Below are 25,276 nucleotides of genomic sequence, written 5' to 3'. Positions count from 1 at the left end.
CCACCTCGTGCATCCTCCTCGGGGTGGTTGAGGCATCCCGTGCCAGGAGGCAGTACGAGGGCCGCGTGGGCTGCGTTCGCGTCACGTTGGAGTCCTGCCCATAATATGGATAGTGTATATATGACTTCGCTGCCCCAGGACGCTCCGCCGCAGATCCATCCACAGCCCCACCTCCGACATCAGCAGCCTCACGTCGCTCTGACCTCCTCACGTCGCAGGTACCTGACCCTGCCAGCACCGGATCTGGTTCGGCATTGACAGGGGAGAGGGCGGCTGCTTGGCTTCCTCGCCCGCAGCGGGCACTGAACCCTGAGACACCGCGCCAAAGGTGTCCTCCTGTCGTGAGGGGTTCCGTGTAGAGTAAGAGACAACAGAAAAAAGAAACAGGAAACGAACGCGGATCCAGGAAGATTGACACCGGAGGACACGAAGGATTGGAAATGAAAAAGAGAACAGAAGAGCAACACATGGCAGCACGCAGCTGCTGCACTCCACGCCGGATTCAGTCACCAAAGTAAAGGCATAAATGTAAAAGAACACAAACAACCAAGCACACGCTTGATCGGTACGTCAATACCGCCTCTCTCTTACACACACCGCTGCCCCACCCGGCTACTCTGCGCATCAATGCTCTTCAAGTCCTTACTGAGACAATGACGCGTGGGTGTTTAGGGAGAGAGGCCATGGGCGTCAGCTCGCACTCCTTCTCTTCATGTTATAACATTACATGCAACAAACGGAGGAAAGTAGAGAAAAGAAAACACGGAGGAGAGTGCAAGGGCACCTCACCTGTGTAGGCGCTGAAAATGAGGTCGGGACATCGACTGCGGAGACACATTGCTAACAGTTGTGGGAGGAGATCGGGAAGAGGGGTCAGGGAAAGCGTAGGAGAGGAGGAGGGGGTCAGGTGAGGCACCACATAGAATCTACACTCAGCCCACGCTGCTGCAGTATGCGACTACGTCACGCTCGAGCTGCTTCCGCCTCCATATTTTTTTTGCGTTTAGCTTCTCTTTGCTGACCCTGTAGCCCCGCATGGATGCACGATACACCCATTAAACCTCAAAAGAGTTTAGCTCGTACGCAGGGGCAAACAAATCCAGTGTGTGTGCCTCGCCGCCGCCGAAGAGGATGGTGCCGGCATTGTTCCAGCATACGGCGTTGTAGCGAGAGGCACCCCCGCCACAGTCGGAGCGCGACGACGTAGGTACGGAGGTGCTGCTAGAAAAGTTGATCAGGTACACACCTGTAAGCGTCGCCACGGCACACTGTAGAGAATTGCTAACAGACATACTCAACACAGCGCTGTCCATGTCGCGATGCACGTTTGGGCTGCGCAGCATTCGAAAGTCCTCCACAACAACGCGCTTGTCGAGTCCAGCTGTGAAGAGGTTGTTGTCACAGCTCGTGATGCAGGAAACAGTGTTCGTGTGGTGCGTTGCCGCGCTGACGTTGCGAGGGTCTCGGAGGTCGTAGATCAGCGTCGAGCAGTCGCGAGACCCGGTGATGACCAGATTCTCGCGGTCACTGGGAACGTGAATGGTGGTGATGATGTCCGTGTGATCAAAGTAGCGCTGCGTCACGTGCTGACCGTCGAAGATCATGAGGGAGTTCGCGTTCGACGTTTGCACGCCGACGCAGTACCGTGACCCGGACGAGTCCTTCAGACACTTGAGGCTAGAGATGAAGTTAGCGTCGTCGGGCTCAGTGCCGCCGCACTCCTGCCACTGCGCCTTGCGATTGCCATCTTCATTGTAAAAGATCACGGCCGGCGGAGTATTGGTGTACCGCCCCACCGCGCCGACGATCAGGGTATGGCCGCGGTTTGTGAGGTCTAAGCAAGAAGCGTAATGGCGCGAAAGGAGGACGTTCTGCAGCAGCACGCCGACGCCGTCCCACGTTCCTATCGTGCCGTCCGACGAGGAGCTCACCACCACCTCGCGATGGTTCGCACCACCGCAGTAGGCAAGAGAGAGAATGGGGTACTCGTGATGGCAGCTGGAGCGACGCAGGCTCAGCGCCGGCTTGTACGGCGACCATCCAAATGCCTCCATAATGTACTCCACGTCGTACAGGAATGTATCGTTCATCTGTGCGAGGCGAACCGCGCTTCTCAAAGCACTCAGCATCGCAGTGTCGCAGTTCCGGACAGCCTCGTACGAGACTTCCATTAATTTGCCCAGGCACGTCATGCCAGCAGTCCGAGTCGTGTCGTTCTCGATCATTTGCACCAAAGTCCCAACGACACTACGGACGCTCAGCAGCTCCCTTCGCGTCATCATGGCCAAGGTCTCCGCATAGCCGATTAAGGGTGCACGGCTACAGTCCAGGCGCCGTGGCTTCGACAGAAACGTCATCGCGCGCTGCACGATCGCCTCCCTTGCGTGCGTCTTCGCCTCCTCAGGCAGACGACTAAGCACTTCTACAAATGGAGCAACGCTCTCGCCGCTGTCCACACGGCCTTTGCTGAAGAACGCGATTGAGCACATTACCTCTAGGCTATCCGCAAAGGACGCAGGATCTGAGAGACGGTGGACCAGCTCGCTCACTATTGTGTCGTACTGCTTTGCCTTCACCGCATCCTTGATGCGCTGTGCTAGGAAGCTTGTATCCGTCTTGAATCGCACCACCGCATTCGGGTCTAGCTCGGACACTGTCTGCTGAAGGTGTGCCGCCTTGTACAGCTCCGAGTGTGCGAGTTCAATATTGATCGTGATTTTCATCTTTTGTGTGTGGGTGTGTGTGTGTTTCCTCGGCTAGCACCAACTACAAGACGAGAAAATGAACTGGCCAGGCGACTAAAAAAAAATATGAGTTGAGCGTGGAGAATAAAGTGCGATCTATGCGTGAGGGGGTGTCGTGAGAGGTGCGCAACCGTAGTAATAGCACGAGCACAGTGCCAGTATCGAAAAATGGATGCGGAGATTGGACGGGGGGGGAGTGTGAGCACCACATCCAACAGCGGAGGAGAGCAGTGAACGAAAGAGGAAGACAAGACTAAATCATATTCTGTACTTCAGTCACCCTAATATTGATGTTTGCTCGCCCACATACACATCACCACCCCCTCCCCACCTCAGCCAAATTTGTCAGCAGCGATGAAAATCGCGTGACACTGTGCTGGAAATCGTGGAGGAGACGAGAGGGAAGATCTCCAGATAGGCTTTTCCGCAGCGTCTGAAAGAAACCAGCAGAGGGAAACTTCCGTGTCATCGGTTCGAGAACCTTTGTCTGGTCCTGCACTACTTTCAGTACCGCGGCCACTTCGGCGATTCGACTCTGTTGGGCTCCGTTTTCTTTTCTTCTTTCCCTTGTTGCGCACTGCCTCTGAGACACGAGCGCAGTTCAACGCAGAACACATCGCTCGACCGAATTCAGCGCTACTTCGCTTCATTTCTCCCTCTCTCACCCTGCGCAGCCTGCGAGGAAGTGACTCAAGAAGCTTCGTCGCGAGCAGCCCCCGAGACTGCTGCCGTAGGTGGCCAGAGAGAACAACACCAAGGTCTTCCGCACCCGCCTCAGCTGTCGCCTGTCAAGCAGCGTTGGCCGTTCGCTTTTTCCCGGCAAACCGGCAATGGCGCTTTTCGCCCTCGCCTTGTTGCTTGTTCGGCTGGCGTCGATGCGCGTGCTGCTTCCACCCCCATCGAACAACGGGGAAGCAGTACACAACAGCAAAGTCACCGGCTGCAAAGACGGACCAAAAATGAGGTGTCAACTCGATCTCGCCGACTTTAACTCCAGCAGGGATCTCGCAGCAGTCCTTGTACTTCGTCACAAGGCCTGCCACCTGCTCAACGGGCATGTCGTTCTTTAGCAAGTCAAAGTACTGGAGAGCAGAGGGCTTCCTGGTCGAGTACAGCAGTGTCACCCATCGCGCATGTTGCTCGGTAAACCCTGGCTCGAGTGGACAAAACAGCGGATACTCCAGCCGCACACTGAGCGTTTTGGAGAGTTGTTCGACGGATTTGTACGCGCCTGGAAAAGCGCTGAGGTACGTCTCCAGGATGAGGCGCTCGGCCGCGCAGTCCTTCTCGTACCGATTATCCATGTTGTACGCGTAGCACTGCTCCTCGTGCACTGTACAGTAGTAGCGTCGAGTAGGCGCCTCGTAGCCGCGCTTGAACGGTCCGACGACGACCAAACGCACCTCTGAGGAAGATTTGGGTGCCCAGACCCCAAGCAGCTGTGTTCCGTCCAGGTATGTGTACTCCTCCACCGTCGCGTCCTGTGCTTTGTAGTTGGCCGGGTCACTATCCTTGGCGGCCGGATAAGGAGGGTGAAACTTCAGCATTGCCGCCTCTACCTCCAGCGAGAAACACCACTCTCGCTGGGCGTTGTTGTCTTGCTGGATCATGTCCGTGTGCTCCTGATTCAGCGACATGCCCGTAGGTTCGCCAGAACGGATGTCACTCACCAAGAAAATGTCATGCGTTTCGTGGTAGGTACGCCGAATCCGCAAGCACAGCTCCGCGGTGCAGAGTCCTTCGATGAGCTCCAGCACACAGGTCCCCTCCTTCGACGCAATTTCCGTGACTTGTGGGCAAAACGGCGCTGGGTCAATGAGAACAAAATCAAGCGCCGGAAAAAGAGAAAAGAGAAACGGCAAATGAAGTCCGCAAGCAGCGCCGGCGTACACGACAAGCACCTTCTTCGGGGATGCACCGCTGCCGCAGCTTCTGTTGCGCATGGAAATCTGTACCAAAAACTCCACTTCCGACAGCATCAGCTTCCGCTGCCCGTAGTGCAGCCCTTTGAGAAGTGGGCACTCGAAGGATGCCGTAGAGGTATTATTCTGGTACGGCCTTCGCGGCGCATCCTCCGTCAGTACGCGGCGCTGGTCAAAGAACATTCTCCTTGGTTTCTTCCTTGCAGCCCTATCAACGGCATAAACCCGTGCAGCGGATGCCTGCAACCAGGAATCTCCCGAAGAGGCACAGGAAACCAGGGAGAAGAACAAAACAAAAACGGCAACAGCCGAGAAGGGCACGCCGCAGTGAGTGCACGCCGTTCACCAATCAAAAAGGAAAGAGGGTAAGGGGGGCAATGATGAGTAGGCCGCTCGAGGCAGCTCCGTAGCCGAAGTGGTAGGCACATCCACGTTGGTTCTGTGATATCGATAGGCAGCAGATCATGGCCTCGCTGCCTGTGATGCCTTCCCCTGCACCCACGGCGCTACGTTATGTCGGGAGCCGTTGCAAAAAGGCAAACACTGAAGTCGGGCATTCCTATTGGCGCCACCAACGTGTCCAACAGCTGCGTGTTGCCGTGTTCGCTTTCATTGCACTGCTCGAACATGCGCAGACAAAACAAGAAGAGAGGTACATCAGCGTGCGCACAAGTGCGCAAACCAAAACACCAGAGTGTCATCTATACATCCGGCACCCAAAGAAGCACCGACGCAGCCGCGCGCGCACAAACACACGCATACACATACAGCACCGACCGTCTTCAGTTCACCAAAACCAGCCCACTGCTTCAGTCATCTATATCAGCTGCCGCTCCCGCATCCCTCGCCCGGTCGCCCTCAAGTCGCGGACTCTAACAGCAACAACCGCGGTATGGCACAATAAAGGCAGCCCTGAGCGGGGGCACAGCTGCGAGACGCGCTTGGAAACGAGCACGAAGAAAGGAGACAAAGAGGGAAAAAGGTACATTTCATTCTTACAAACGAAAAACGCCTGTATTGATGCAGCGCACACTCGCTGAAGCACGCGTCTAACCTCCTACTCACGAGCCTGCGAGAGAGGCGGCAACGCACACGTGAGGGCTCACTTCTGATCGTCGAATACGAAGACGTGCTGCCGGCTAAGCTTTTGCATTGCAAACTCTACGGCCACGAGTTGCTTCTCTACGAGCTCCTGATGTGCACGCTGCGACGGTGTTTCCAACTTGCTGAATCCTTTCGTCTGGTAATCCTTGTTGAGTGCGTCCCAGCGACGTTGAAGGCCATCAAGCAGCTGCGCCAGCTCCGACGGAGAAATTTCCGACCACCGCTCCTGTGCAGTTCTGTCCGCCGCCTTTTCGTCTTCGAGCATCTGCTTGCGCGCTTTTATGTCTTCTTTGATTTCTGTGATGTACTGCGGCACCTTGGCAAAGTCCTCTCGATCCGTCGCACGAGGTTTCGGGGCTGGTGTTACCTTGGTAGGCACTGCCAACGTGTTCTCCACCGCGTTGGCGACTACAAAGTTCTTCTCTGTCCGTAATCCCATGACAGGGCGCTCGTTACGCAAAGGCACGTCGGGCTTTGCCTTTTCGCGGTGGTATTCGCTCTTCTTAAACGCGGAGTTATCTACAGTCGGTGCACCGCGGCTGGCAGTGAGCGGACCTTCGTTTTTGCGGAGAAAGTTCTCCGGGGTCACGGTCGGGCCAACCTCGCGGCCAAAAGTCCCAATGGGCTTCCGCGAGGGGTGTACCGACGCGTCTGTGAACTCGCCCCCGGCGTTCGCTACAACAGCGCTTGTGCCGTGAATGCCAAAGGTGGACGCCGTAGGCGGTGGTGCTCGGCGACTCTTCTTGGCGGTGGCAGCGGGCTTGACGGTCACCACGTTCCCCCCTGCCCCTACGGGGTCGCTGGCGGTCACCAAGTCGTACACGCACTCACCAGACATGTTTCGGAGCAAGGGTCAATGTTCCAAACCTTTCGACGGCTGAAATGAGCGTGCGTATTGATCAGCGGAATACCGCACAATTCGCCCGATGGCAATGGAAAAAGAGAGAAGACTCCAAAGCGAGAGAACCGTTTCGGTACGCGGGGACACCATCAAGCGACAAGGGGAAGGAGGGGGAGGGGGGAGTACGCAGAGAAATAGGTACCACATAAAACCTTTCACCAGCACGTCCACATAGTCGAGACGCCCATCACGAAACCACGCACACACACACAAATGACGTCACTTCTTCAGACGCAGTCGACCTTGGAACGCAGCACACCTAGGCTCGGCTTCTGGAAAAACTCATTCGACCAGGTTCGGCCTACGGCATCCTCATGTTATTCTTGCATGTATCGCTGCGTATGTGCGCGACGTTAGTTTTCTTTTCCTTTCTTTGCACAATGCTGTGAGAGATGTGGAAGGTTAACAAGTCGAGCAACTCTGTCGCCTCTACAACACAAAGTCCTGCTCCATACAAAAACACACAAGAACATACAGACAGAGAGCAGCGTCCGTGCGCTGCTGCGAGTAGCCTCAAATGTTGATGTTAAGACACCACATCCGCTTCACTCGACGCCACAAGTACGGAGAGACAGAGAACAAGCCGTCACAAAACCCGGAAGACTGCAGCTGCGTATCGGGCTTCCCTCGCGGACGACTCCACCTGTGTGCCGCCAAAGACAACGTTGTGGTCACAGGCACACCTCTACCAGGCACGCGCATAGCCGTATCCAGTGGAAACGCCGTACAAGACAAGTCATGCAGTCTACCCAGCACACTACCCGACACGCCCGTGGTCAATTCTTTGGCGGCAGCTTCGATATCTGATGAGGCTCCTTTGGAGGCGGCGGGGGTGGCTTTGGATGGTCGTAAACTGGAAAGCGGATACGCATCTTCCTGTTCGGCATGTAGGCCTTTCGCAGCATCCAGAAATGGGCCTTCATGTAGTAGCCCATGATCAACGGAAAGACAGCCAAGAATCCCAGAAAGGAAATCTCGAATGAGTTGGCATCCTGCGCGAGTGCCGAATGTGCCTTGGGGTTCTTCTTGTCATAGAAGACACTGCATCGCTCACCTACGCGAAGCACAGGAATCGCCTGAAGATACTCCGCCTCCGTGATCGTGTCGTAATACCACCCCTCCATCCAGTTTCGATACGGAGAACCGGTGGTGCCACGAGTCGAGACGTATCGCTTGCCATCCACGTCAAACTCGTACTTGACCGCATACCGCGGGACGATAATGTACCTATAGTTGAGCTTCCGTAGCTCTAGCAGCTTTCCTTGTGTAATGCCCCATCGTGAGCCCGCCTGGTACGCGCTCAGTGAGTCGTAGTAGCACTTTGTGTTCACGTACACCACGCCCAGCAGAAACAAGGCAGGGAGGCGCACCTCAAGCGCCATGTCCCACAGCCACTGGGGCTGCTCCTTGCGAAATAAAAATTTGTATATTCTGCCAGACGACATTTTCTTTGCAAGCGCTATCGAATCGCATGTTGCGCTCGCGCCACCACGATGAGACAGAGACCCGAGAAGATACATAGACGAGTCGAGGGAAAAGAAAGAGGTTGAAAACTCAGAAACACGGATCCCACCCAATGCTGCTTGGAGAGGGGTGAAGTGAAGCCATCGTGCCCACTTGGAGAGAGAGACGATCCCGTTTCACTAGGTCGCGCGCGCGAGAGGCGTGGAGACCAGGACCGTCAATCGCTGCAAAAGAACCAAAAAGAAACGACTGCGCAAACAACACGTCCTTTTACGCGCTGTCCGGTTCACCTCACCAGCCACTCAGGGCACTCGCGACTCGTCCCAGCACTGCCAGTACATCACACGCACTCTCACACTGGGAAGGAGTGACATGACCGTGTATTCAAGAGATGTTGCTGCGCCCGTGATGCATGTTATTGCGCATGCAAGCCGCTCATCCGCGTAAGAAAATTCATACAGCAATAAGAGAAGGCAGGAGCAGCCTGCAGAATGCCACCAGCGTCGCAAGTATACAGTGCACCGCCTCGCACAGGAGGAGCACAACGTCCTCTGCATGGCAGACTAATCGGCGCTACCACCTGCACCGTCAGCCGTTCCCACCACTCGATCAAAAATATGGCTCACCATTTCTGGATCGAGGCACGTAAGACAGGCCGCAATGTCGCAGGCGGGCTCCGGGTGATTTCCGTCAAACGGGCAGCTGTCGGCTCCCGGGCACGGAATGAACGCGGGCTCCGCGTTGTCCCACCGCGCGATGCACCGATCGCACGCGAAACGAGTACCGAACGATCGCTGTGTGGCGGGATTGCAGCAGTAGCGGCACTTGAAGACGGCCGTCAGAGTGTCACAGGTTCTGTGGCCCTTTGCTAGACAAGTATCACAGACCAGTTCTTGCGGGGAAGACGACGGTTCGCGCCCCTGCATCCGTGAGCACACCTCATCGCCGCCGTAGAATACGCCCCCGCACCTGCCACAGAGATAGAAAAGGAATTTGTGCTCGGCCTTTGTCGCATCAAAGTGCCTTAGCTGCTCCGCCTTTTTCGCAGTCACCTCCGTGTACAACTCGCTGATCTGCTTCGATTGTGTCAGCAGAGGGTGGCGAACCAAGTGCTTGCACCCGCCAGGGCAAACAGCGCGGGTGAATTTCACGTGTTCACCCTTCGCCGCGAAGTCCATCCAGTTGCCCACCCACTGCTCAATGCACTCTTTGTGAAAGTAATGCCCGCAGTCCAAGGTCATACCGTCGTCACCATCGAGCTCGCACAAGCAAATGGTGCACAGGACTTCGCTATCAGTTGGCTGCGAGCTCGAAAGGTGGACTTCCCCGACAGGAGAAGCCGCGCTTCCACCCTTCGACGACACCACTTCTTTGTCGTTTGTGTGGAGAACCACATCATCCAACGACGTGAACGGCACAACTGGCAACACCGCGTCCAGCTCCACCATGCTGCCAGCCTCAGTGACGCCCACCACGCGCTCGTCGCCGTCGTGAAGCAGCGCAACAGCGAACTGCTTGTAGTGGCCCAGAAAACTCGTTATGCTACCCCCGTTCATCACCTCTGTCAGGCCCTTGTTGAAATCGTAGCCGAACACCTTGTTGCAATCGCTGAGAAAGACGAAGCCGTGGTCGGCCGGCTCGGCGCGAAGGAGACGGTACGGAAGAGAGATAATCTCAGTCACACTGCAGAGCGGGTCATACACGGATACCTCGTTGCTCCCGGCGGAAACGCACATGACCTTGTTGCGGTGGAAGAAAACCTGCGTGTGCGCGCGAGCTAAAGTCTCGACGGTCTCATCCGCCCCGCTCTCCAAGTTGCGCCGATGCAGCATCGAGGGTGACGGCATTGGGAGGTAGTAAAGAACCCCATCGCCTGCGGAAGCTGCCGAGACGACGCCGCCAGGGATGACAGTTTTCCCTGCAAAACCAAGCGCCTCAGTTCCAGGGTTTACAACTTCCACCACAGCGCCGCTATCGCAGTTGTAGCCGATGACAGGCATTGCCGTGGGACACTTTTCGTGTTGGATGACAGCTGCCGAAAGTGTTGGGGGGAAGAGAAGGCTTGAGTGACACCAGGTAAAAGGCTTTCTTAGCGTGCACATCCACACGTCCGCAAAAACAAAAGGAGGGCGTGGAAATTGAGGACGAAACTGAGCCTCTTTGACTGAGACTTCGACGCCTATCGCGGCAGGAACATGAGTGAGGATGCCTCACAGCGCGGTGCCGCGTACAGAGGAGGAGCGGTAGATGGAACTCGACTTGCACGAACTCACAAGCATCTGATAGGCTACTTGTTAACAACCAGCAGGCCGCAGCATCACTGCTTGCGAGAGCCATTGGCGCACGCCGCTAGAACGCAGGTGCGGCGGTGAGCATACAACTGAGGGTAAAGGGAAAAAAGCGCTTCTTGCTGTGTTCGTCTCCGTACTCTTTGTTTAGCGATTCTCGCTCGCTCACTACATGTCCTCAGAAGATGTCTGCGGGTTCGACAGGGGTTCCATACAGACGGAGAAAAGGAGAGACAGCTGAACGTAGCAGCATCACCGTGCTGGAAAAATGGCCGAAAGGCGTTGTGTGACTAGTACGAAAACACAAACTACAGTAATGAGATTTCGGCGCCGCCCCGTGTTCACGCAAGGACACGATTCGCATCACAACCAGGGCAGCGCGCAGCACACACACACACATCCCCCGAGCCAGCGAGGGTAGCCCACTGCGAGAACTCCTCATAGGGAGAAGCACGCACGGCGTAGGTAGAGAATCCGCAAATGGCAAAGGAAATCGAGAATGCGGCGTGCGTGCTAGCGGCCGTGGTGCTTTTCTGCATTGTCACGCATGGCGCGCAGTTTTTCTGCAGTGACGGTGAAGATCTTCAAATCCATCTCGCGCTTAGTCGCCTCGTCCAGGGACTCGCGAGCAACGCCATCCTGAAACGTCTGCGCCCTGCGCGACGACGCACGCGCTTTTCTCCACTCGTCCACGAAAATGCGCTTGACCTGGCTCTCATACTCGGCGTCGTTGCCCCACCACGGAAGCATCGTGTCGCTCGTGACGTGTTCCATAGTCTCCGGGCGTGAGCTCGCCTGACGTTTTGCCCGCATCGCCCCCTCAATGTAGATGTAAACGAGCGTCATCAGCGAAATGAGAAACACATATAGCACAGAGGACTCCAGCTTCATTTGCTTCACTTCCTCCGTGTTGTGCATGACCTCTGTCGCTGTCCGTGCGGCCAGGCCTGCCACATCTTGTCTGTCCTGCAGGGTGTTCTTCTCATTCAAAATATCGATCTCCGATCTGGAGACCTCTGCTTCGTGCAGCGTCTTCTCGCTTGACTGAGGGCCCTCCTCTGCCGAGTTTGACGCTGTGTCCGCAGAAAAAGCGGACTCTGGGGCCCTATTTACGCCTGCTGGCTCCGCGCCGGTGGTGCTAGCAGGAATGCGCACCTCCGGCGGCCCTTCTCCGTCTGCAAGGAACAGTGGTCTCTCAGTGCCATCCGTGAGCATCTGCACATCGCTCACTCGTACCTTGCCGTCCTCAAGCACACGAAGCTTGACCGTTTTGAGGCCTGTTTGCTCCATGACGTCCTCAATGTCCTCCAGCAGCCACATCGCCTCATCGCTATTTGACGTCAGCTTCTCCGAAAGTTCGTGTCCCAGGCGACTCTGGATCTCCTCGATTTGTCTGATGTGATCCTCGAGCGTCGAGATGGGGATGTACGAGCGAATGCTGGCCCGTGCCTCCAGGTAGTTCTGCGCCTCATGATCATCGGACTGGAAGTTCCCCAAGTTGACGATCTTATTGTCGACCGTCTCCACGCCGTAGTCCTTCATCACGTCCTGGTATGCCAGGCTCACCCTCAGGAAAGACTCGGCATCCCCACCTGCGTCGGGGTGTGTGCGGCGGCACGCCAGTAAATACTTCAGCTTCGTCAGAGCGAGAGGCATTCCTGGCCGGCACTCCAGGAGCTGGTAGCGCAGCGGGTAGCTCTCGTACTCCTTCTTCGCCTCGCGCTCCGCCAGTTCCTTCCTCTGCGCCTCAATCTTTTGGTAGTCCTTTACCACACCTATTGCCTCAGGCATATGGCTCAGTGCGCCACACAGCCAAAAACGAGTGCACCTCATGCGGTCCAAGGGTACACCCAACGCAAAGCTCTTGTTCAGAACGATGTGTGAGAACAGTCTCGCGCGTTTCCTCTTTCCGCACGACGGATAACTGCCGAGGAGCTGCAAGACAAAAAAGCGCCCGCAACCCACAGTGGCACGTCACCCGAGAAGGAGTGGAGATTGAGCAAGGGAATGGAAGTGAAGTCAAACTACTCTGAAGCAAGTACTGAGAAGCTGGAAGAAGCGTCCATCCATGAGGTGTATCGTCGCCTCTGCACCATACGAGCGATCAAATTTTCTTTTCCAAGAAGCCGGCGGCCGTGAAAAAGGTGGTAGTGCACAGTGAACGCGCACGCACGTGGATACGATTCCGGCTGCTCTATCCTTGTTTTTTTTTCGTTCATAATCTGAGCAAAACGCACTCCGTGAATGACCAGTACAATAGATCAACCACTGGCACTTGTAAAGCACAATAAAGAGAGGCAACCGTAGAGTAGTAGTTGAAAGACGAAGGGACTCGCAGGAGCACAGATCCACGTGCCTGCCATCCTGTCCCACTTTTATGCGTCTAGAAAGCAACACCAGGAAAACACGAAAGCAAAGCAATGAAAGAGAGTCAGGCCTCTGCGCAGGCAAGCAAGCCATCTAAGACCTGTAGCAGCCGAGTACATCGACACCAGCAGCATAGCGATTTCAAAGTCGACGTAGTAGAAAACCGAAAACCCGCCCGCGCACACGTCTTTGCCGCTCACAAGGAGACACAGTTAGCAGATAAGATGAGCAATCTGGGGGAAGCGTAGGAGAGGGCAGAAACATCAGAATACCGTTTTCTTGGAACCAGCACTGGTACACACGGCCCACACCGGTTTGCGCCACCGTACTATTCTCCACCGTAATACAACTGGCTCTTTCAGTTCTCGTCGCTTTCCTGGGAAACGTATTGCTGCGCATCATACTCTTGGCCTCCAAAGTACTTGTCATCGTACTGTTGGTCTCCCCAACCCTGGAGCCCACCCTGGGACCCCTGTTCCAGAAACCGCTGTGGGACATTTTGCGGCGACGCGTAGAGACCGCCGCCATGTTGCCAATCACCGACACTATTGTAGCCGCTTCCGTACCCTTGCGGAGGGCCGTACTGATAGCCGGCGCCGATGTTAGCCCACGGCGCTGCGCTCAAGTGAACACCAGCGCGGATATCTCTCTCCGACTTATTGATACTCCGCTTTCCAGATGCCCGTCCGCGCTGAAACAGACAATATGAAACGATGAGAAATGCTGGGCCAAGGATAATAAAGAAGATGAGGTACCACATCTTCTCCACGCATTGCTCAAAGGTGCCGTTAATCGAGAACGACTGCGGGTCACCACGAAAAAACACCTGCACTCCGCCGGCTAAAATGTATACGATGCTGTGCTCAACCAGCACTGAGGCGTATTGGGCGTACGTCACAAGCGTCACCAGCGTCGCCTCCCGGTTGCTGGACATGACGGTGAACGGCATGACGTTGACGATAATCGCGGAGCCGTTGATAGTGATTTGTGTGCTCGTCAAATCCCCGTAGGTAATAAGCTCACAGTCCGTGGGAAGAAAGCTGCAGAGAGCAGACCGGAGGCTGGCGCGGGGGTCGGACTGGTTGGTGACTGCAGTGTAGAACGTGAGGGACAAGTTCCGCCAGCACGTTTCATTGCTGCGTGGTGGGAGGAGCGCGTCCCAGTAGCTGCAGCTGTTTGTGTAATTTATGAACGTTGGCTGTTGGCCGATGTTTGTCAGGCAGGTGTGGCTCAACGCCCCGTTGACAGCGAGAGTGTCACCGCTTGTCCATTTGGTGTAGGTCCCGTTGATATTGCTGATTGCCGTCTGTACAGCCTCCGGCTCTCCGGTGTACCACATGCTGAGCATGATCACCAAATGAGGCGGTACAGCGTGCACCACCGTTCTCAGGGGCGATGGCGGACTTGCCGCATTCTGGAGTGCGGCTGTGATGTGTTCAGTGAAGCCGGTCGTCACCATAAAGTCAGAGTTTACTGTAGCATTTTCCAAGATAACCTGAGCTTCGAAGTTGAACGAGGTGTCGCCATTGGCGACACCCAACGACGCGAAAAATAGAATGAACACAGCTAACAGGGAAGAATACGACATGACCACTTTTCGCCGCTCGTGAAACGAAAATAAAAAAATGAACGACACAGAAAAGACAGCCGCGGATTGCATCTGTGGTGATGCGATACACAAGTGGACGGCGTGGAAACGCACTACGAAAAGAGCAAGAAAGTGAGAGCACAGTGAGGCAAAGGCAGTGGAGGAGAAGCCACAAAAGTATCTGTCATTGTCGGAGAGAGGGAGAGAGAAACATACGGGCTGCAACACAGTATGGCTACAAACAAGCAAGGGTCGGCATCTCCGAAAGAAGTCGCTTTGCGCACACAAGACTTCTGGCTTATGGTTTTGTGCACCACGCTCCGGCGCCGGCGTCAGCCTACGCGCACACTCGTGTACGTGCACGTGTGCGTCCTGCTCGCACAGCACACTTCTCTCAACGCCTTTCTCTTCATGATTTTCTCAGAAAAAGAGGTGTGAAGGAGCGGGCCACTTCACCTGAAGAACTCTATTGCCGTAGCACAAAACTGGAGCACAAGGTGAAAACAAGCACGACAGCAGCTGCTCATTTGACGCGACATGGTACAAAGCATGAAACAGCCGGCGCACTGTGCCGCACATGTCGCGCCTGTATGCCTCCCCAAGTCCCATCCCTCAACCGTGAGGTGGGAGCGCCGGAATACAGCGCTCAAGAAGAAGAATGCACTCAGCAACAGCGTGCTCGTCGGCCGCGTTGCTTGGCAGCACTGTGTAGCGCTGCATCAACGCCTGCAACCCAAGCGCAGCCCGCAGCAGCCGCTCCGCTGCCTCAGGAACACGACATTCATCCATGGCATAGTGCGTGCACTCCGACAGGATTCTTTTCTTGAGCTTCTCGAGCAGCATTTGCGGCACGGTGATGCCCCATCCCGATATATTGATCAGCTCCGACTGGTCCATGATGCGAAAGCAGTCGGTCGCCGTCATCTCATGCGCAACAAAGAAAACCTGTGCAAAAAGGGCGTCGTGCAGCGTTTCCCAGTCCCGAAGTGCCGCAGCCACGGCTGCACTTTCAGCAGAGCAGCCCTCATGCAGCGCGGCAACGATTGTGAACGCAGCGAGGCACTCCTCCTTCGTAAAATCTGTTATCCTCGAAGCCGCGGTCCAGCCGGTACACAGGCGCAGATTCAAATCGGCGTGCCGCACCGCGAACGGCATCGTCATAAACCACAAGAGCACGTTGGTGCTTACACCGGTGAATTGATCTGACGGGGTAGAGAGGACCAGCCTCTCAATTTCGCCAAGAACAATGAACGGCTTCTCGTAGCCCTCGATGTGCGCAAGCTGCACATACACGAGGAGGAGATCTTCGAGTGGCAGGTCGGGAAGCAGGTAATGAATGCGGCGCACACAGAGCCGAAAGAGCCGCTTTCCGGCAGACAGTGTAATTGGGGGGCCGCTGACCTGGGTATCACCGCCCAGCAGCGAGAGCAACCAGCACGTTGCCCTGAAGTCCAGTGACTGCTCGTGTTCGGCAAAAAGGTCGCAAATGGAGTCTAGCACCTCCTTGGAGAGGCACGGTTTCCCTCTTGTCCAGCACACTTTCATGCATCTCGACTCCATCAGCTCCAGCAGCATCAGCGCAGACGAAGGAAATCGAAGGTGTCGCACGAAAACCACGTCGACTACCACATCGATCGTGCACGTTCCGGTAGCGCATGCTGCCGAATATGCGGCACTAACCGCCTCGTCCTCCACCACTACATTCCTGGAAATGTGACATGCCGTAGGTGGCGAGGTTTGGTGAAGCATGTGAGAGAATTTCTCCACCAAGCTGCGCTCCTTTTTCGTCATGGATGGAGTCAAGCTCGCCAGGGGCTTGGTGCTACTTTTTTCAAGTCTGTCCATCAAAACACCGGAACGGATCAAGACCTCCACCACCGGCAGCGCCCGCGACGGCGTTGTCAGCTCCCAATGGCGCTTGTCGAGGAGATTCAAGTGATGGCGCGCCAGGGCCTGGCGATCCTCACGCACGCCATGAGAACCACAACGCAAAACTGCGGCCCATCGAATCATTCTAAGCGCATCCTCGCCTACTTTTAGAAAGCAGCAATCGGCTCTGTGACAGAACGTGCCGCTAAACTCTTTGGATACTTCGCGACAAACAGTGAATGCCACCAGAAACGCAATGCGAAGCGTAAAGATGCCGTGTCAACAGGCAAAAGTAAAAAAGAAAACAAGAAGACATGAGGAAGTTGAGCAGCACTCGGGGAAGAGGGGGGGGGAGAACAGCCGAAAAGGCAAATCTGCTAACTCACGAGTTCATTGTAACGCGGAAGCAGCGCGCGGACGATCAGGCTTGCTTTCGCTTCAGCGTGTGAGACGACGACGCTCAGCTTTCTCGGTGCATCTCCCCATCAGAAAGCATACCTACCCCTGCAGCGCAACTGCGCTTGTCATCTTTAACGTTGCTTTTTTTTTCGCTCCCATAAAACCAAAATCAGAACAGAATGTTGGCCTGTAAATTCATGCGTGCCGCACTCACTTCTTGGGGGCGCTCTTCGGGGCCGGGACGCGCTCCTTCTTCTCCGACATGAACAGCTGCACGTGGCAGGGGCTGCACATGTATGGCGTGATGCGGCCGTGGGCACGGTACGTGCGGCGGCGCATGCGGGCAGCCTGGTCCACCTGGACGTGCTTGATGACCATCTGGTTGGGGTCAAGACCCTTCTCGATGGCGTTGGCCTCGGCGTTCTTGAGCAGCGACATCATCGCCACAACGGACTTGCGCGGCCAGCGGCCCTTGGTCTGGCCCCACTCCTTTGCCTGAGCGGTGCGGCCGATCTTGCCGTTGTAGCGCTTGAACGGGATGCAGCGGGTCTTGGCGAGCACCTGGCGGTACAGCTGCTGAGCCTTGCGGAGCGGCATACCGTTGATCACATTCGCGGTCTCGAAGGTGTTCTTGTAGTGGCAGCGGAGGTCGCTAACCTTCGCCTTGGCGCTCTTCGACGACACCTGCGGCTTTCGGGAGTAGTGCGTCATGATTACGAACCGACCTAGCCACCGAATCGTTTTTTTTTTGTTGTTGTTGCGTGAATAGTGTGTGAGATACGAAAGAACAAGATTCAGACAGCAAGTGAGGAGGAGTTCCAAAGGTGTGATGGATTGAGAACGCGCGATATCCACTGCCGTTGACATCATCACACGAGAAGAGGGCAGAGACACCCCAGAACAGCGAGCCCAGCGCACCTCCTACTACGATGCCTTACCTCATCACTGCGTCCGCACAAAGCCAGCTGTCTGTCTGTCAGGTATTTTCTCGCGGTAGCATAACATGTTTAGTGTTCACATCTTCAAAACAAGAAGCACACGACACGCAAATCAGGAAACGCACGCGCAGACACAAAAAACGCCTCTAAGTTGTCACCCACCTCCATGGCGGCTGAAGTTGTGCAACCGCTATTTCCGTGGCGGGCCGCCTCGGGACGGAGAAAAGCTACGGCCCCGCGGCGAAAAGTTGTCTTTCCTCTGACTGAACTTCTCCGCTCGCTTCTGCTCTTGTTTTTCCTTTCGTTCGTGCTCCATTGCCAGCTCTGCCCCCATCGCTGACAGCGACGCCACGGGCACGCCATTCTCCTTTCGAATCATGAAAAAGTTGCTCTGCGCGCTGGCAAAGGCACCAAGACCTCCGTACGGCACCAGTGCCTCTCGCAGGTCATCTGGAAGCGTAGCAGCCCATCGACTGATCGGAACAAATGTCTTGATACGCGGGAAACATGTGATGAGGCGGGCAACAATCTGTGGCTCCGTGGGCGCGTTCCGTCTGTCCGGATACGGAGGACCGCCGCCCCGCGCATATCGCCCACCTACAGGAGGTCGTGCTCCACCCTGCCCGCCGTAGAACCGAGCCGCTAAGCCAGCAGGCAAAGCTGCCAGAGACCGAAGACAAAACACTCGCATTTCCTAACCGACGCGTGAGACGTCATAAAGAGGGCAAGGCAAATCCATTCGCAACAGATCCAAAGATCGAGTGTAAGGGAAAGGGAGAATGATAAGGACGCAAACAGTCATCGTAAGCTTCCAGAAGCAACACCGTGCGCAACGGCGTCAGAGAGAGGGTACGTCGCATTCGCTATGTGCAGTCCCGTTTACTAGCAAGGCACTCGATCCTACCTTTTGCCTCGCTTCATTTTATCCTTCATAACAGTAACTTTGCGCAAGAGTACAGCAAGATAAGACGAAATAGCCCCGAAAGAGAGTCGAAAACGATGACAGAATGAGGACCGTAATAGAGGAAACCCTTGGCATCCTCTTTCTCGAATTTCCTCAGAACCACGTCAAACACCAAGCACGGCACATCTGCGGCGACGGACGTCGTTCACAGAATACAGTCCAAAAATAACGCTCTCCTTGGAAAATCAGTGTCTAGTTGGATTCCAAGTGGCACCTATCGTACAAGTCCTTAAACGGGTCCGCCGGCTTCTTGAACCGCACCGGCGGCGGCGGTTGCTTCGACGGCGATTGCACCAGAGGATACGGCGCGCCCTCTCCAGCAGGCGGTGGTACACCACCTGAAAAGACATGCGGCGGCGGTGGCGCTGGCGGCAGCGCGTTCGCTTGGAGCGGGATAGGACCGCCAAATCCCCAGTTCTGAGGCACGCCAGTTTCCCACTGAAACTGCTCGGAGCCATGATGGAATGATGTGGTCGCCGGTGGTGACGGTGTCCAAGAGACAGGAGATGCAGTAGGTTCTACTGACTTCACCGGCTCCTGGCTTGCCACAAAAAGGTCGTCCAATGAAAAGGCGGGTGCAGCTGGTGTGCGCGCTGGGACTGTCTCCGGGTGCTTTAGCGCAACTGGCTCCGGCGGGCGCGGCGGTTTAATCTTCTCATCCTTCGTATCAACGCGCGAATCTTCGCTTCTGCGGATACCGAGGCTCTCCAGCGTGCACGGTCCCTCCTTTGCCATTTCACTGGCGCGTATGTCGCCCTCCAAACGAGTCAGCAGGGACTCCGGTAGCGGCTTTAACTGTGGCACCGGCTCCAGAAAAACGCGCGAGGAACACAAAATGGAATCAAAGTACTGCTTGACGGAAGCAAAAGCACTGGCATATCTGCGGTACAGGTCGAGCCAGCGCCGCTTCTCAGACAGCAAAAACTCCTCAAATCCATCGAGCACAAAGATGACACGCTTCGCCAAGTGCTGAAAGAGTTGCTTTCCGTCCCGCACAAGCAGTTGATACGCCTCCATGGTGCAAAAGTTGTTCACCACAGCTTCGTGGTACTCGACTGCTGGCACCGCCTCGAAGAGTCGAAGCAGAATTTCAAACACCGGCTGGAGCGAGTTTGCATTCAGTGTCTCCAGGTACTCCTCAAACTCATGAATCTCAATGCGCCGACCCTTCCCCAGAGCACTCTGCATAATACAGCGCTCCTCTAGATACTTCATGTACTGCGTAATAAAATAGGCCTGTCCAGCCCCATCGGCAGTGTCCGCCAGGTTCTTGATGTGTGAGGGATTAAACACATTCCTGTAGCAGCAGATCGTTTCCACCATGCTGTCCGAGGCATCACACAGCAGCCGGTGAAACGACACCATCGTCTTCAGCACTACAATCCAGTTGTGAGTGTGAGATCGTTTCTCCAGTTCTCGGGCAATGAACTCATTGATTGGAAGTCCCTCTCTCAATCCAGACCCATACTGCCCATACGAGGCCGCCACCAGCTTCTGCATGTACTTTTCCTTGGGTGCTTTCAGCAGGTGGCTGGTAGTCTTCAGAATAGACTTCACGATTTCATCGCCACTGAAGGTGCTCAAACCGATCGTCGCCTTTTCCTTAAAGTAGCCGGCACTCTGCTTTGTATCTGTACTGTTCATCTTTCTGTTCCTTTTAGTCACCGAGAAGAGAGAAAAGAGAGCAAGCGCTATCTTGTTGCGCGTGGGTTAACTGCACAGTACGAAGTCGTGCCAGCATATCATACTGCAAATCAAGCAAGAAAGGCAGGGGGCGAGTCAAGAAGAAGCGCTCACTTAGACATTTACAACACAGCATGCTCAGTGGATGAAACCAGCGAAGAGTAGAGAGAGGCCCCACTAAGTAGAGGTACTACCGCACAGGTAGCAGCAGTCGCTGTAGAGCAGAGCTCAAAAACAACGTCTGCACATGTTTCGTCCTCAGTCAGATAATTTTAGCCTTATTTGTTTTTCCTTTTCAAGGTAAATGCAGACACTAGAAGTTCGTATATAATGAGGGACACATGCCGCCTCCAGCGGAGCCGGGAAATCCACACGCTGTGAAGCACATCACCGAGTGAAAAATGATACCTCCACAAAAAAAAGAGAATCAGGCTCGACAGACAAAAAGCGGTGCCTACTATCACAAAAACAACAAAACAGTAACAGAAGCAGTCGGCTAAGAGAGAGAACGCACATGGAAAAGCAAAGTGCGAAAAAGGAAAAAACAACAAAAACATAAAAAAATCATCCTGAGACAGAGGCACCTCTCCAACATATCAGCTGTGGTGACCTAGCCCCCTCCATCATCTCCAGCAGCATCATAGAGACACACCAGCAAGTCCGGTAGAAGGGAGATACAGCTGCCTATCTGTCCCGTAGCCTTCAATGGACGCCAACGTGATGTTCCCACCAATCACGCGCGCGGCATTGTACGCATAGGGGAGCCGAATCGGGCTGGACGTCCACGTTGAAATCGTATCCTCATTATGGCCCTGAATGTTTCTGTAAAGAGACCAGCAGGACAGCTGCTTCGCAGCCTGGCGTAAGGTCATTCCGCCCGCCGTGTCCGATATACGCAGAACAAAGCGCTTGTTTGTCGGCCACTGCGCAAGCGTGACTTCAATGTTCGTGCACGCCTTGCCTGTCTGTTCCTGACGATCTACGTTAGCAGAAACAGCGTCCTCCAGCATCGCGCAAATGATGTCGTACGTGATATACGGTACCCCGACGAAGACCAAATTAGGATCCCCAGCCAGTTTTAGCTCGATCTCCGCATCATAATTAGCCTGTGCTTCCTTGATCGCGCACTTTGTGAGGACCAAGAGAGAGCATTTCTTGCAGATCTGCCCAACAAAGTCATCTGCATTATGGTCGAAAAAGATGGGCACTGTGAGCCCGTCCGGATCGTTCACGGCGTACTCCTCCCTCGAGACACCGAGGATTTTGGTGGAAAGATACATGTAATTGCCTACCAAAAAGCGAAGACGGACGCGACCCAGGCAAAATGCCTCGAAAAAGGCCTGCAGCTCATCATACGTGCGCATCACCTCTTCGTCTACATGCGTCCATCCCTCGCGGCTGGCAAACTCGACCATACCATCGGTGATGAGAGAGCTCACGTTATAGTGGCGGAGGAAAACACGTCGCACCATGCGGTCGCACCGGAAGCATCCATCTCGGGTCGTTGGAACTGGAGTGCTACGAACGTCGTGAAAACTCCACTGGTACCACTTCTTCAACATTTGGATTCCCGGCATTTGTGATAGGCCGTACGGTGCATGGCTCAAGTGACGTACGCGACGGGCAATCCGCACAAGGTACTGGCGAAAAACGATCTCCGAATGCTGCATCAAATCATTCGGTGTGTTGATATAGAGCAAGTTCTCGAAGAATATATCCTTCACCTTCTGCTTGGCGTAGAACTGGTTCAACTCTGTGAACTCTTCAGGCGTCAGCGGGTTTTCCAAGTTCACCTTGCTCGTCTTCACCTCCTCCATGCTCTCCGCAATAATTTCCTTCGCCGCCTCCGTCACCTTCGGCGACGTTGATTCCACCGCTTTGCGAAACGCCTTCCACTCAATGAACTCCTTCTCAAAAGAGTCCAGGCGCTCCACAAGCTCTGTGAAGGTGGGTCCCAAGAGCGGGATACTGCGGCAAAAGCCTCTACGAAGCATCTCTCGATTTGCTCTCGCGACGTGAATGATGCAGCTACATAAAATGTGTAAAAAAAAACGAAAAGGCCAAGGAGAAGCAAAAGAGAGTCGAGACTTGGTACAGCGGCACCAACAAGGACGACAGAAAGCATCCTTTCATGGACAGCAGTAGCCACTTCGTATGAGTTCCCCGCTGCCGATGGTAAAGTGAGACTTTTGCACAAAATACATTTCAGCGCGGCCTATTCCCAGGGGCCACTAGACGAAAGGCACTTGACTTTCACATGCATGTGGGCTAGTTGCACATCCTTTTCTGCCAATGCTCGTGACACGAATGAGAGACGAATGAGTAGAAATACCTTCCACCACAACAATCTGATCATTCCGTAAACCATTCTTTTTTCCCTGCACTGTACCTCTGTGCATTTCATACTTTGAGGGCACCACTCCCTCCTATCGCATACTTTTGCACATGAACAAACGGCATCGTCCCAACCTTCCCAAGGTCCTGTCTCCAAACACAATAGGTATACTTCATAGTTCCATTGGTAGAGAAGCAAGTCGCGTTGCCATCGAAAGTGAATGACGTCAAATTAAGTATTGTTTTGATGAAGAAATAGAGACAATGGAAAAGCAAAAAGAGGACCAGATCTGTCCGCAGGATGGACAGCTAGCCACTCGAGTCTCAACCGTGGAGGAAGACATGAATACCCTGATTCAGCATACAGGACATTTGGAAGGGTTCCTGGAGACTACCCGAGAAGCTGCGGCAGCCGTGGATGAGGGTGGCGAAGCAGCAAAGCCCAGCCCCTGATGAGTTTGGTGGCGTGCTTCGACGTCTGTTGAGGGACCTTGCACAAAGACCGAGTCGAAACACAGTTTCTTTGTTGCCACCGCTCTCAAGATGATGAGCATGAAGAACGAGTCGAAGAGCGTGGTGGAGACCCTTGTCACTCACACGTCCGTTATTCTCAACATGCACCACGAAGCTAAGAAGGTACCGCTAACTCCCCAGAGATGTGAGAGCGGGTTGATGGCGCATTCTTCTGACCAACAGAGCCTTACAAAGAGCGAGGAAGCCACTGATGCGGACAGTGTGTTTGCTCTCCAGGACCTCAAGGCGTGGGGGTGCACATACAGGAAATTGTCGGGCAAGACAGCGGAGCTGCTTTTTGCGCAAGAAATTGCCTGGGGGCGGGGACTTTGTAGCGCCACCTGAGGGAGCCGAGACGGCGCTACATTTGCTCATGTTGTTCGTCAGCAACGCTATAACGTGCCCTGGCTATTCGGCGCGCAATGGCTCAAACGGACAATGCCGCGGTGAAGCGATTGTTCGCTTAGGCGCACAAGAATGACTTTCCGCAAGCGGCACCGCTGTTCTTCGCGGGGGCAACACGAGAATCAACCCGATGGAGCTTCCGATGTGATGCACTCGCGCGCCACGACGTGCAATTGTGAACCCAAATGAGGTGCTCAGCGCCATTCGTGTTGACACAACCCGAGCCACATTGCGTGGTTCTCTCAAAAGAGTGGGTCTCTCAGGAGTGTCTGAGGTAGACCACCGATTTGGTGAATCGCCGAAAGGACGAGGCGCCGTAGTTCGTGTCAGGGAAGGGGGGGGGGCTCCGACGGCGACTGTGGTTACAGACGCGTCCTTGTCTGGTTGGGGGGCTGGCTCGTTTTCTGAAAGTGGCGAGGCTCGTGCAGCCGGTAAAAACGACGTTGGGACGCCATAGATGCTGGTGCAGGGTGAAGCGCGGACCGTAGGGTTAGGCTCCTCGGGCCTCTGCCGCGCACGTTGCCATGCATTGAGATCTTTTGTGTAAGAACCACATCACCTTTGGAATTCATCAGAAGAGGCTTCCCGCGGTGTGCGACGGTGGCAGAGGAGATTGCACGCAGTCGAAAGTTTCTCCGCATCCTGAGCGTCTTCCTCGCATTCCGCTATATGCGTTCAAAAAAACATACTCTTACGGACGGGTCGTTTCGTGGATGGCCACCAACTATGAGGGGCGGGGATCCTTGAATGGCGGGGAAAAAATAATGATACGCACATCCTCGTATTCGTGCGTAGTGTCATCGTGGTTGCGAGGCGGCCGATAACAGCTTGGCATTCGTCTGCGCGCAGCTAGGAAGTTCGCCAGCTAGGAAGAGTAGGAAATATGCATTAGAATGCATAATGCGCATATTCTTTGGCCTCGCTCTCTCGGGTTTTCATTTCCCAAAGTTATTTGCATGGAAAGTTTATCCTGATGCCCCGTTTTTGTTCCCCACAGCCTTTTTCGTTTCACGGTTTTCCCCTACCAGGTGTACGCGCTGAAAATTCGCTCTCGCTAATCGCTTAAGCCCAAGCCCCCGCCAGCAACGTACACACGCTTTGTGCCGCAACATCGGCGGCACAGCCACACCGGCTGGCATGTCGCTTTCCGCCCGCGCTCCTGCTCGGCGTTTGGTGGCGCCACCATTCCCCCATCGTCGCCTATATGTTCCGCCAACCCCTCGCCGTTTTCAGCACCACGCCGTCTTACTGAGGGCCCAACATGCCGCAGAGCGGCAAAACACCACAATCCGAAAACCCCCAACCGCGACCCAAGGAGAAATACGCCCGCATAGCAAAAAGTCTATGCAACCCGCCGCTGGAAACGGCGTTCATCCCCTTCTCCTGCATATTTGTTTCGCCCATCAACCAGCCATAACCACGCCCACGCGTGCAACCGCACATTTCCCTTTCCCTCTATCGTTGTCGTCCCGTCTTTCTGGTTGCTGTTCCGTTGTCTGTGCTTGCGCGCCTTGTCCTTGTGACGTGGTGGGGCTTTAAAAACAACGTGCGCTGCACGACTGCGCTGGCTGCGCTGCATGATGTGTGTCCTTGGCCTGCTGCTGCGTTTCTCTGCATTCTTAGGTGTGTGCGTTCCTGCTGCCCTATCTGCGGACGCGTGCGGTTGGGACTGTGATGGTGATGGTTGTGGTTATGGCTGTGGCTGTGGTTGTCGTGTTGTTGTGACTTGGTGTGTGTGGTCTATTAAAGGTTGTTGTGTGCGTGTGTTATGGTACGGGGGAGGGTACGGGTTA

At 54.9% G+C, this 25,276-nt stretch overlaps 12 protein-coding genes across 12 annotated transcripts; all 12 read right to left on the bottom strand.

The window, feature by feature from the left end:
- Nucleotides 1–1,055: 1,055 nt before the first annotated feature.
- LMXM_24_0130 (G-protein (beta)-like protein) lies at nt 1,056–2,723 on the bottom strand (the record flags this gene model as incomplete). The annotated part of the gene is made up of 1 exon (XM_003875775.1): nt 1,056–2,723. The coding sequence occupies one exon, from the start codon at nt 2,721–2,723 to the stop codon at nt 1,056–1,058; it is 1,668 nt and encodes a 555-aa protein (XP_003875824.1).
- Nucleotides 2,724–3,532: 809 nt separating this feature from the next.
- On the bottom strand, nt 3,533–4,849 carry LMXM_24_0110 (conserved hypothetical protein; the record flags this gene model as incomplete). The annotated part of the gene is made up of 1 exon (XM_003875774.1): nt 3,533–4,849. The coding sequence occupies one exon, from the start codon at nt 4,847–4,849 to the stop codon at nt 3,533–3,535; it is 1,317 nt and encodes a 438-aa protein (XP_003875823.1).
- A 919-nt stretch (nt 4,850–5,768) lies between these two features.
- Nucleotides 5,769–6,608, bottom strand: LMXM_24_0100 (conserved hypothetical protein; the record flags this gene model as incomplete). Its single annotated transcript, XM_003875773.1, has 1 exon — nt 5,769–6,608. The coding sequence occupies one exon, from the start codon at nt 6,606–6,608 to the stop codon at nt 5,769–5,771; it is 840 nt and encodes a 279-aa protein (XP_003875822.1).
- Nucleotides 6,609–7,447: 839 nt separating this feature from the next.
- Nucleotides 7,448–8,191, bottom strand: LMXM_24_0090 (conserved hypothetical protein; the record flags this gene model as incomplete). Its single annotated transcript, XM_003875772.1, has 1 exon — nt 7,448–8,191. The coding sequence occupies one exon, from the start codon at nt 8,189–8,191 to the stop codon at nt 7,448–7,450; it is 744 nt and encodes a 247-aa protein (XP_003875821.1).
- A 507-nt stretch (nt 8,192–8,698) lies between these two features.
- On the bottom strand, nt 8,699–10,237 carry LMXM_24_0080 (conserved hypothetical protein; the record flags this gene model as incomplete). The annotated part of the gene is made up of 1 exon (XM_003875771.1): nt 8,699–10,237. The coding sequence occupies one exon, from the start codon at nt 10,235–10,237 to the stop codon at nt 8,699–8,701; it is 1,539 nt and encodes a 512-aa protein (XP_003875820.1).
- Nucleotides 10,238–10,936: 699 nt separating this feature from the next.
- LMXM_24_0070 (conserved hypothetical protein) lies at nt 10,937–12,256 on the bottom strand (the record flags this gene model as incomplete). Its single annotated transcript, XM_003875770.1, has 1 exon — nt 10,937–12,256. The coding sequence occupies one exon, from the start codon at nt 12,254–12,256 to the stop codon at nt 10,937–10,939; it is 1,320 nt and encodes a 439-aa protein (XP_003875819.1).
- Nucleotides 12,257–13,148: 892 nt separating this feature from the next.
- LMXM_24_0060 (conserved hypothetical protein) lies at nt 13,149–14,378 on the bottom strand (the record flags this gene model as incomplete). Its single annotated transcript, XM_003875769.1, has 1 exon — nt 13,149–14,378. The coding sequence occupies one exon, from the start codon at nt 14,376–14,378 to the stop codon at nt 13,149–13,151; it is 1,230 nt and encodes a 409-aa protein (XP_003875818.1).
- Nucleotides 14,379–14,990: 612 nt separating this feature from the next.
- On the bottom strand, nt 14,991–16,391 carry LMXM_24_0050 (conserved hypothetical protein; the record flags this gene model as incomplete). Its single annotated transcript, XM_003875768.1, has 1 exon — nt 14,991–16,391. One exon carries the CDS (start codon nt 16,389–16,391, stop codon nt 14,991–14,993), a length of 1,401 nt encoding a protein of 466 aa, XP_003875817.1.
- A 465-nt stretch (nt 16,392–16,856) lies between these two features.
- Nucleotides 16,857–17,357, bottom strand: LMXM_24_0040 (putative 60S ribosomal protein L17; the record flags this gene model as incomplete). The annotated part of the gene is made up of 1 exon (XM_003875767.1): nt 16,857–17,357. One exon carries the CDS (start codon nt 17,355–17,357, stop codon nt 16,857–16,859), a length of 501 nt encoding a protein of 166 aa, XP_003875816.1.
- A 417-nt stretch (nt 17,358–17,774) lies between these two features.
- Nucleotides 17,775–18,275, bottom strand: LMXM_24_0030 (conserved hypothetical protein; the record flags this gene model as incomplete). Its single annotated transcript, XM_003875766.1, has 1 exon — nt 17,775–18,275. The coding sequence occupies one exon, from the start codon at nt 18,273–18,275 to the stop codon at nt 17,775–17,777; it is 501 nt and encodes a 166-aa protein (XP_003875815.1).
- Nucleotides 18,276–18,740: 465 nt separating this feature from the next.
- Nucleotides 18,741–20,192, bottom strand: LMXM_24_0020 (putative clathrin coat assembly protein; the record flags this gene model as incomplete). The annotated part of the gene is made up of 1 exon (XM_003875765.1): nt 18,741–20,192. One exon carries the CDS (start codon nt 20,190–20,192, stop codon nt 18,741–18,743), a length of 1,452 nt encoding a protein of 483 aa, XP_003875814.1.
- Nucleotides 20,193–20,869: 677 nt separating this feature from the next.
- LMXM_24_0010 (pyruvate dehydrogenase (lipoamide) kinase,putative) lies at nt 20,870–22,225 on the bottom strand (the record flags this gene model as incomplete). The annotated part of the gene is made up of 1 exon (XM_003875764.1): nt 20,870–22,225. One exon carries the CDS (start codon nt 22,223–22,225, stop codon nt 20,870–20,872), a length of 1,356 nt encoding a protein of 451 aa, XP_003875813.1.
- Nucleotides 22,226–25,276: the final 3,051 nt, after the last annotated feature.

The sequence above is a fragment of the Leishmania mexicana genome, chromosome 24, assembly GCF_000234665.1.
Source record: "Leishmania mexicana MHOM/GT/2001/U1103 complete genome, chromosome 24".
In the NCBI taxonomy this organism is placed as follows: domain Eukaryota; phylum Euglenozoa; class Kinetoplastea; order Trypanosomatida; family Trypanosomatidae; genus Leishmania; species Leishmania mexicana.
The sequence above is the reverse complement of the archived record's forward strand: the minus strand, read 5'-3'. Positions and strand labels throughout refer to the sequence as shown.